We start from the raw sequence: 10,882 nt of genomic DNA on the forward strand, positions 1-10,882 counted from the left end.
TCAAGCTGTATAAGAATTGTACGACCAACAAGCAGAGAGGACAAGTTATTTTCCAGTAAATTGACCATGTGAATTCCTAAGTGGATCCCGAGTTCCGGCTGCCAAGGGGATGTAGAATGGTGACCTGGGGAATTTCTATAAGACTCTAAGCTCCCTCTCCAGATACTACAGTCCAGACTTGAGGCTCCAGGGGTCTGAAGGGGACAGGAACGGGAAGGCAAGGCACATTTAGGGAAAGGAATATATCTAGAACACATTAGGGATATCAGAAAAGTCTGCTCAATGAGTCAGACTCAGCTCCATGGCCTTGACCCCCAGTTCCACTTTCCACCCTAAGGAACCTAAGAAACCTAAACTTGCCCTAACCCATTCCTGGGTTCTGGGTGTGGCACACGCTTGGAAACTCTGATGTGAAGAGTGGGGACGTCATTGTGGGCAAAATAAGAATTAATTGGATCAAAATGGCATACTAAAGATTTGTTTAAAAGGAAAAATTGCTTGATTCTGGAATTTGAAAATACTGGATTGGTTTGTGAAAAAGTGCGAGCCTGTGTGTATAAAAGTCTTTGTGCAGTTTGAGCTTTACTAACTCCAGAATTAAAAATGCTACAAACTTACAAAAAAACATATTTGAAAGTTTAATTACATATAATGTTAGCAGTATACTTAGCTTTATGAATTTTGAATAATGAATTATTTTAATTTTTTAGTGTCAGTCACTCTGATTGAAGAAAACCAGACAAAAAATAAAAGCCTGCTATTGGAAATTCACAAAACTAAATAAGTGTAAAAGAAATTTAAGTTCTGTGCCTGGGATGATACAAGACCAACACACTATGTGAGGACAGCTGGAGCTGGAGGGTAACCTTCCCTGGGTAATTGCCAAAATTCCTGGGACTGGACTACAAAAGGCTATGAAATTGGTGGATCTCAAACCAAGATCTCCAAGGGATAAGGGCATCAAGTAATATCTGGGTTACAGGTGGGAGGGACAGAAAAGTGGACTAGGGCCTATGTATGACAGGACGCTAGGGTATAGTTGGAAAGGAGGGTGGGAGGCTCTCCTGAGGGTGGGGAGGGGCTGTGGGGTCATCCTCCTCCTTTTGTCCCCTCCCCACCCTCAGGAGCCCTTTGTGATGAGTCCATAGCTCTGTGATGCCGGCCTGGAACTCTAGACTGGAGCATGCTCTAAGTGGCAGCTGGAAGTTCCTCTTTCATCAGCCCTGATGTGCAGGACAGCGGGGCCTCCCAGGCCCACAGGTCAAGCTCCCTCCTTCCTGGAAGACCAGCTCCAAGGGCAGCAATGGAATTCAGACGATGCAGAATCATCTCTTTCCTCTGAGAAGCATTAGTACCCCTAAATGTATATGGCTGAGCTCCACTTCACTTCCTGGCTTATTAATTCCATCCTCGCCCTCCTGTGTGGAGTGGGGCTCTACTTCCTGTTACTCCCCCACCTCCAGAGTATCCCATCTTTACCGCCACCTGAGAAATACAGGTACATCAAGAAGGTGAAGAACCCTTGGCCCAGCCCCAACAGAGGTTGATTCTCTTTCTCTGTTCTGTTTTCCACTTTTCTAAACTAACTAGAGAGACTGTGAGGTGGGAAATCTCAGGAAAGAAGAGAATTTCATCCTTCTAGGGTCCAGCCAGGCAGGGCAAGGTTTAGAGTGAGCACTAAGGTTTCTACCTGAAGAGATCAGCCCATCTGTCTGGGTTGGGAGAGGCTCCAAACACGGGGACTCAGAAGACGATGATGGGATCTCAGAGAGAGTTCTGGATCTCTGCTGGAACACAGAGCCCTCAGCACTGGTGCATCTGTCACCTCCCCTTAACCAGGTGTCTCTGGGGCTTTCCTTAGTGTTGACACTGATCTAGAGAATGCTGTTGAGCCCATGAGAGCCTCTGATCAGAGGCTGGAGCCGAGCTCTAGCCCTGGGAGGCAGAATCCTATCGGACAGAGCACAGATATGCTTTTGAATCCTAGAGTATGTCCCCTTCTTGAGCACAGGTATTAGTGACTGAAGAAATCCACTATGGATCTCACATATGGAATCCTCCTTTGCATTTTTCAGAGAATGAAAACAGAAAATATTTTTACCCACTGTAGAAAAAAAATAAACAGAAAAAAATAGAGCTCCATTTTAATTAAATGTATAAAGCCATATTATTCATTAATACTGAATGTCTGCAGCGTGTCTTGACAGAGGAGAGAACTGGGTCCCAGCCCCTCATTCTTTTCTGATCTTTCAGTGTCAAGGGAAGACAAGGGGGAGGAGCAGGAGGTGACGGAAAAGTGGAGCTTTAAAAGGTAAGGTTCTGCCCCTCAATGATGCACACCCCCAAGCGTTGACTTCAGTTTCTCCTGTCCCTGAGGGCCCATGGTCATGCAGGGTGTTGGGTGCTAGAGCATGTCCATTTGAGGAAACAGAAACCTCAAGGGAGGCTCTTGGGAGGGAAATTCAAGCCCAGGATCCTTGTCAGCTTCCCTGCTGGGACTTTTCACGGGAATGAAGGAGTGATGGGCCTGGGCAATGGGTGCTGCCCATTAGAGGACAGTGTGGGATTTAATGGACAGAAAACTGGCTGGATTTGGAGTAGGAACATCCAGGTCCAACTGTGGACAAGTGGTTTAACTTCCCTAAGGCTCAGATTCCTCCTTGAGATGTTGCAGTGGATAATGGATATTGGTGCACTTTGTAAATGATACAGCCCTACCCACACATGAACCTACTCTTGCATCAGGGATCATGTGACCTTGGGCACAGATGCTTGGCTCCAGAGTCTAAACTCCCAATGGTTTCCCCTAAGGGATATTCCACTCAGCTTCCGTAGGCCCCTACCTTCATCATCCATAACCCAACCCCTTGGTTTCCAGCTTGCAAAGGTGGCCTGGGAAAATTAGAAGAGGCTCAGTGCCTTTCCCTTACTCTCTATTGTTCACCTTCCTACTAAGCCCTATGCAATTCCAGGGGAAGGGGACCCCATGGGGACAGATGAGACAGAAAGCCCTGGGGTGAGGGAGGGCAGGAGTGTGGTGAGGTTGGGTGTGGGGTGCAGAGGGACTGTGTGCCTCAGATTCTCCCATCTCTGCCAGGCTCTCCTGTCTCCGTTCTGCTCCTGGCTGCAGCTTGTGCCTCCTATCTCCTGCAGCCACCTGGGTCAGCTCCCTGACAAGGGCAACTTTCATCAGCTCTTATGTCAAGACCCCTCTGCTGAGGTGTGCAAAAAGCACCTGCTGAAGCCCATCTGCCACGTGAGGAACCCGTAGACAACGCTGCTCCCGCTGTGTTCCCTTTGGCTTCCACAGCTCCCCTGACCGAGCCCCATCTACCTCTGGCCTCTATCCTCTTACTGGGTCTGCCAATTCCTGTTTCTGTTGTTTCACACTCACCTTTGAGTGCATCTTGGCCACCAGAGACTTTTCTACTTCTAGACCATCTCTCACCCCGTCTACGCACGCTTTCTCTTCCCCCACCATATCTCCCTGTTTCATTTGCCACTAACAGCCTTCTCTGCTCCACCGTGGCCAGACTCCACATTGACTTTTTCTCAGTGTGACCTGATGGCACTCCCACTGAGCACGTCTCCAGATGACAACTCTTGGTTAGCTTCTTCTGACCCAGCAACCTCAGACCTTGACCACTCAAGGCATCCCATTTTAACCCTCTCCTGGTGGCAGACAGCTGCCAAAGCTTTGCTTTTCCCTAACTCAAAACAGTGTGAGTCTCCAAAACAGCAACTTTCCCAACACCCACAAGAGGCTTCTTTCTGGGGAGGCCCCATGGAGGCTAGCGGTCCCTATTTCTTCAGCCCTGATGTCGAGAAGCCCCTGGAGATACAAGTCACAAAGAGAGTTGAGTTCAAGATTTGGGAGGAGAATGAAAAGGATGGATCATTTCTAAAGCCAATGAGCCCAGACTACCAACTGAACTCTCTGGAGAATATGATGAAGTCACTTGGAGACCAACAGGATATCACAGTCCCCCAACCCTTCTGGAACAGCAAAGACAAACCAGAGCAACTCCTCAGTCCACAGCAACTCTCATATCACACAGTCTGGCAGGACAGTTTGAAACAGAAATATAACCAGCTTTTTTGGGGGCTCCCCTCTCTGCACAGTGAATCCCTTGTGGCTACTGCCTGGGTCTCTGGGAGCTCTGCCCCACTACAGTGTACTTCTTTCTTATTCAATAGAATCTCTAATTCCTGCCCAGTTCAAATGCAGACCAAACTACCTTCCCTGCTTCCTCAACATCAGTCCCGTTCAGAGCCCCATTCCCAACACTTGATTCCAAATATGCCCCAACCCCAGCCTGCATTTCTGTCCCAAAGGCATTCTCAGTTCTCATCTGTGGCTCATGTCCAGACCCGGGCCCATCTCCAATCCTCTCTCCCAGTCCTACCACCTTCTTCTACAACCCAGATTAGGGCCTCTGGAGAATCTTGCTCTATATCCCAGAATGAGACACAATCTGTTATCGCAACTGAAAGTCAACATCTAAAATGCCCCATGTTGCAGAAGCAAGTAGGAAGTGGATGCAGTGTATCCTCTCTGGCCGAGAAATCTCAGGAAACCTTCAGTTCTCTGACTTGCAACATTTCCCAGGACAGCTGCACCTCCTGGGCCAAAAGCTCAATCTCCACCATTTCTGAGCATGTTCCATTCAGCCCTTCTCTCCAGAAGGAACTGGAGCAACACCTTCAACAAAGGCTCACCCAACACCACTGGGGCCTGCCCCAAAGGATCCAACAGTCTTCAGGACTGATGCAGCCTCAGGGAAAATCACCAGGGGCATGCCTTACAAAGGACAACCACAGACCCTCATGGGCTGCTGTGTTTACAGGTCAAGGCAGCAAGGATGTTAAGAAAATGGGATTCAGGCACCCAGAAAGCACTCATGCGGAGGGCTCAGAGAAGTTCCAGCTAGGAAAGAACCTGGGGAAGGGGCCGTGGCAAAATCTGAGAAGATTTCCAATAAATAATCCACCCAGGGGACCAGAGAGCTCTTCAGTGAAGGTTCTGAGGAAAGAACCTGAGAAAAAGTTTAAAAGTATCTTGAGGAGACACTTGGAAAATTACTTTCCAAAGCTCTCAGACCAGAAACATCGAGAAAATGCCTTTATAGATCATTTGGGCATGAAGTTGGGGCAGATCAGTGACGGTAATATCCCCATGAGAGTGCAACGCTCCAGGCTTGATGCCTACCCCAAATTTACCAAGTCTGACACGCACGTGGAAACCAGAAATCTAGCCTCCTCAAAGGGTTATAAACGTCATGTGAACACCTCCCAGGAGCTTCCCTTCCTCAATCCAGGCACACAACAGGCACTAGAAGCACATAGTAAAAGGTTTTGGGTGAAGCACAAGTGGGACATAGCCCTCAAGGCCCTTGAACCCATAAAACTCTTTAAACTGAGAAAGGACCAAGCCTCGCCCCTTCAGCAGTTTGTCTTTCCCACACCAGCCACCCATGAATCTTGTGCCAAGATAGCCAAGGTTGGCAAGCTTCTGGGAGAAAAATTCCAGATGTATCAGCAAGAGAAGGCGGTAACAACAAAGTCAGCCTCCATCCTAGAGCGTCCTCTCCCTGCCCCCTTCCCTGTGATTGAGGAAGTCCAGAGGGTTCGGATACGTTCCCCACCTGAAGGTGACCATCGACTCTCAGAGGCTGCTCTGACTGAACAGGAGGGCAGGCAGTCTCCTCAGCCCCTCACCCCCGGCATCGTGAGCAGACCCAGACAGAGTGAGACTGTCCTGGAGACCCAGAGAGGCAGCCTGGAGCCCACCTCAAGTCAAGTCATGGGAGAGAATGGGCCAAGGGAGGAGAGTGGGAGTAATAATACCCCAGGAGCCCCCAGCCCTGGTGAATCAGTATTGGAGATGGATGTAGAATCCCAATCTTCAAAGGTTATAGAGAGCAGCGAGGGGTCCCCTGCTCTTCAACCCCAGCATAGCGACATCTTGAGAGCCAGTGAGCAGGCAGACTCCCCAGTCATAAGGGCGGATCTGAGTGGTTTAGGGTCTCCTAAATGCTCCACAACCTCTACAGCATCTGCTTCCCAGACTCCAGAACAACCATGCCCTAAAGTGCAGGTTGTTAATGAGCTTGAGATCAAAACTCAGGTCAAACCAGAGAATGAGCCTCGAGATGTCCGCACTGATGTGCCTCTTGCCACAGGCATCTCGGTTTCTCCAGTGCCCCAGTGCCATCCCCGGAGCTTGACTAGTGGGAACAGACCAGCTCTCCACATGTCAGATAGCATCATGGTGAATACAAGGCGCAGCCTGTGGCAGCAGGATCGCAGGGGCCCACGGTTCCAGGTCCTATTGAAGAGCCAGGGTGAGATGTCGGCTTCCACTGAGAGAGAGGACCGTAGGAGGCCCAAGTTGCAGGAGACTGATGAAGGGTTTGTAAGATTTGTGACCTCCCAAACCAGCAGGATAAGCCAACTTGCCCAAGTCAGAGGAGAAGTAGACACCATTGGAAGCAACTACCTCCATATCCTGCCAGAGAAAGGACAGGCTCCTCCAGAAAGCCACTTCAAAAGAGGAATGAGACGCTTAATTCAGTGGATACTCCCCAATAGAAAACGCAAAAGGCAAGAAGGTAAGTCAACATCAGCCTCTGCCCGGAGCCGACGACAACGCAGATGCACCTTTACAGACAATGGGGCTGCTGAAGCTGAAGCACTGATGATGGCTGTTGGTGAGATGCTAGAGAAGAAAATGGCACGTTGTGCCTCGGAGTTAAGCCAGCACAAACAGAGAGCCCAGGCTCGGGCTGTTGAGTGTTCCTGCTACCTCTTACCCAAGGATCCCTTCTATCCAGAGCGAGTGATGTGTTTTCCATCCTGCAGTTACCACGCCATCCCTGAAGGCCAGAGTTCCCCTAACAGGGAAAGGCTGGTCTGTGAAAAACACTCCTCGAAAATTGTAAGATTCGATGATAATCACCAGGGTCTGAGGCAAATCCCACCTTCCCACCTCATGGGGCTTGCATCTCAAGGGGGTCCCCACTACCATTGTTCCTGGGTGCCGGGTGCCCCAGGCTGCCCTCACCACTGCCCACAGCACTGTCTCTGGGGAGGTATCCTTTCTGTTCCACCAGAAAGTGTTTCTTCAGGCTCTTCTAGTAGCAAAGCTTCTCTCTAAGAAAACATTCATTTCATGTAGAGAAAACTTAATGTTTCTCATGTTCTAACCATCCTCTGTGGGCTCAGCTTTACTTAACCAAGATATTTATTGATCCCCAATATATATGCTTTTTCTCATAAGAGAGTAAGTGGTGTCTGTCTGTGGTGCGCTGAGAGGTTGGGAAGGGGTCAACATCCTGAGTGCCTGCTTTGGCTTCTAGAAGGGACGGGGGCATGGAGGGAGGTTGACAATGGCGTTGCATGCCCACCCCCATCCCAGCTTCTTTCATTGAACTGGCTCGGATGCCCTAGTTTAAAGACCTTTGTTTATCTAATACTGTTATTACAAAAATAATTTTAAAAAGCCACTCTGAAGACATGCAGGGCTTGTCAAGATGACAAACATCTATGAGGATACCACCCCAGGATCTGGCTCAAACTGTCCTTCCCCTGCCCTTCATTTCACCTTGAGCTCCATGCATCTGTAAGGGGGATGGGTTTACACAGGTATCCTAACCACCTCCTCCCCTGTACACAGACCTCCTACAGAGGTCTCCCACAGATATCCAAGCAGACAGCCCCCACAGGGACCCACACACAGACCTCCTGCAGGGTCTTCACATTTATCTTTAAGAAACAGAGCAGCCACCCATGGACAGGTTCTTCTAGCAAACGGGCAGCACAGGACTATTAGCAGCCATACACTCTACAGAAAGTACTCGTGTATTTTTCTTCCTTTACAATATTATTCAGAAAAAAATCACTGATTCCATACATGAGCCTGCAAAAACCTTTCCTTCTCCAGTTTTCATTAGCTTGAGGTCTGACCACAGTTTAGAGAATCACAGTCTTTGAATATGAGTAAAACGCTGCCAGCCTCTAATAAAGGAAATGCCTTATTTGTCCAATGTTAGTTAGCATCCAGTCAAATGATATCAATGTCACAATTTTAATTTTGCTGGGGCATGATCAAGTCCTACAACAAATGGAGTCCAGGAGTGAAATGAACCAGCAAAGATGCATCTCAATTTGCATTCGCTCCAGGAGGCTGTGTGGCTTGTACATGCTTGTGTCAGGTTTGTAGTGTGTATTTCATTTTTAACTGAAGCAAGCTACATTTTCAAATGTGAAGATTTTTCACAAATGAGACATATTTCCTGCAATATTTCTATTATATCCTTGGGGAAAATTGTACTTACTGCTTATTAATAATGTTTGTTTCCTAAAATGTCATAATATCCTCCAAATGACATTATACCTGTATTTCCAGGATATGACAAAGTCTTCATATATAGCTAACATAGGCTAACCTTATGGATTTAGAAGGAGTCATTCCTTAAAAAATTCTAAGAAATGCTCATTTTCCAAAACTCCAGCAGTTGGACTCCTGTTTTATATATTGCAGGGTTATAAAAAAACACACCTTACTTAAAATAATTCTAAAATATTAAAAAATGTCTCACTTACTCTTGAGATATACATCTGTCCCAATACAGTTGCTGGGTGGGGAAGTGACATTTTAACATCTGAACTGAAGAAAAGTGTACATTAACTCAATGTTTGTATTTTAATGATCAGCAAAGTTCTCATTATACAACTGACGCTGTCCAGAGGGCATGCTAAGATAAGACTCCATACTTCTCATTGTCCTTAAACAGCCTGTTTTCCTGGCCTGGTAAAATCTAGATTGCTAATCGATGTCAAGTTTGTGTGTCAGGTTAAGTCTCTCAGACCACGCATCAGATTGACAGTGTCAGGGGCCCTTCCTTAAGGAAAGCAATGAGAGCTGACACTAGAACAACAGAAGTTTATGCATTTTTGACTGTGTGTGCGCATAATTTTTTTGGATTTTTTTTTTTATTAGAGAAGCTGTAGGTTTATAGAAAAATCATACCTAAAATAAAGGATTCCCACCTACCACCCTATTATTAACACCTTGCATTGGAGTGGTACATTTGTTACAATTGACGAAAGCACATTTTTATAATTGTACTATTGACTATAGTCCATGGTTTGATTAAGCGTTCACTGTTTAGTGCATTTCCATGGATTTAAAAAAATTATTCTATTACCTTATATAGAATAAAATATATTCGGCCCATAAAATACTTTAAAAATGTGTACCTATTAATTTTTAGTAGTTTGCCTCCCCCAGGGAGATTTCCTCAGCACGGTATTGAATCACAGAAATTCAGAAGGGAGCTGTGGATGCTCTCTAAGGTCCCATCAAAGTATTTTGATAATCAGAATAACTTATAGCTTCCCTGAGGACAAGATTCCAAGCTTTTCATGTTAACATCATCCCACAGCTGTGGAAATGACACTTCCTTCTTGGCAGTAAAAGCCCATATTCCAAAGCCACTCCCTTAAATAGGATGAAACTAAATTTCAGAAAGAGGTACACAATGATGCAACAGGGAAAAATAAGCGAGGATTTAGAAGATGCTAGTATCTTCCATTGGAAAACATGATTGCCTCATCTCATTCTGGTAACAAGAAAAGTGGTGACAGGGCTACTTGTTTCCAAGCATTCCTATCATTTAGCTGACTTTACCTTCATTGTAATGTTCAAGTTCCTTCCTCCTCTGAGCTTAATTGTTCCCTGTGGTTTTCAAATGTCTGCCATTTGTTGTCAATGCCCACTGCAACTCAAACAGCCATCTCTCAGCTCAGGTATGATTCTCAAACTTCAGGAGCAACACCACCAGCCTTTTCCATTTCTTCCATAATTTTATTCTGATAACACTTTACATACCTATTTACAATGAAAATAAATAGATTTTGTAGAGTGGAGTCCATGAAGTCAGATAAACTCACAATCTACCAGGTCTGAGTTGGGAAAGTTATCATGTATGGCCTACATTTATATATTTTACAAAATTGCATTACATTATTTTATAAAATTTTGTCACTTTACTACTTTATAAAATTTGTAAATCTAGGGATTTAGGCTATGATTTGTTATTTAAAAAATATTACTGTTTTCGCCAGTTTCCTTCCTTACATCAAAAATATGTTATGAAGTTAGCCATGAAGATACCAATATTTCTGTGTTTTTTTTCCACTTTGTTTATTTTTATAGTAAAATCTCTATTATTGCAGAGCAAAGAAGAAAATTGGATCCTCGGAGACAAAAATTGGACTTAAGGACTTACTAGGCTAGAGCTTAGCATCGTAGATCTCTGAGTAATAGTGATTTTTTTAAAAGATGTTTTTCATGGATTGGTAAATAAGCCCTAAAAATTAGGAAAGTAAACAAATTGAGAATTAAAAGTCAAATCACAGAAATGAATGTTTGCCCCCTGTGATGGTTGGGTTCATGTGTCAACTTGGCTAGGTGGCCTAGCTGTCTGGTCAAGCGGGCACTGGCCTGACGATTCCTGTGAGGCTATTTGAGGCTGGTTGGTTTGTCGGATCATCAGTCAATTGACTGCAGCTGACTGATGATTCATCAAGGGGCGTGCTTCCACAGTGAGAGAATGCAATTGGCTGGATTTGGTCCGGGTGATCAGTTGGAGGCTTATAAGCCGGACGGTTAGAGAACCTTCACTTCTTCTTCAGCTGCTCAATGAAGCTTTTCCTGGGGAGCTCGTCGAAGTTGCCAGTTCGTTTCCTGAGGAGTTCGTCAAAGTTGTCGGTTCGTTTCCTGAGTTCTTCAAAGTTGCCGGTTCGTTTCCTGAGGAGTTCGTCAAAGTTGTCGGTTCGTTTCCCGAGGAGTTCGTCGGACGTCTTCCTTGGAGTTGAC

The 10,882-nt window shown here is 45.9% G+C and overlaps 1 protein-coding gene across 1 annotated transcript; it reads left to right on the top strand.

The window, feature by feature from the left end:
• The first annotated feature begins 1,361 nt into the window (after window positions 1-1,361).
• LOC119545127 (spermatogenesis-associated protein 31A1-like) lies at window positions 1,362-7,156 on the top strand. Its single transcript, XM_037850727.1, has 3 exons — window positions 1,362-1,511; window positions 3,098-3,256; window positions 3,437-7,156. Exons 1-3 carry the CDS (start codon window positions 1,362-1,364, stop codon window positions 7,154-7,156), a joined length of 4,029 nt encoding a protein of 1,342 aa, XP_037706655.1.
• The last annotated feature ends 3,726 nt before the right edge of the window (window positions 7,157-10,882 follow it).

This window comes from Choloepus didactylus, chromosome 10 (assembly GCF_015220235.1).
Source record: "Choloepus didactylus isolate mChoDid1 chromosome 10, mChoDid1.pri, whole genome shotgun sequence".
Taxonomy (NCBI): domain Eukaryota; kingdom Metazoa; phylum Chordata; class Mammalia; order Pilosa; family Megalonychidae; genus Choloepus; species Choloepus didactylus.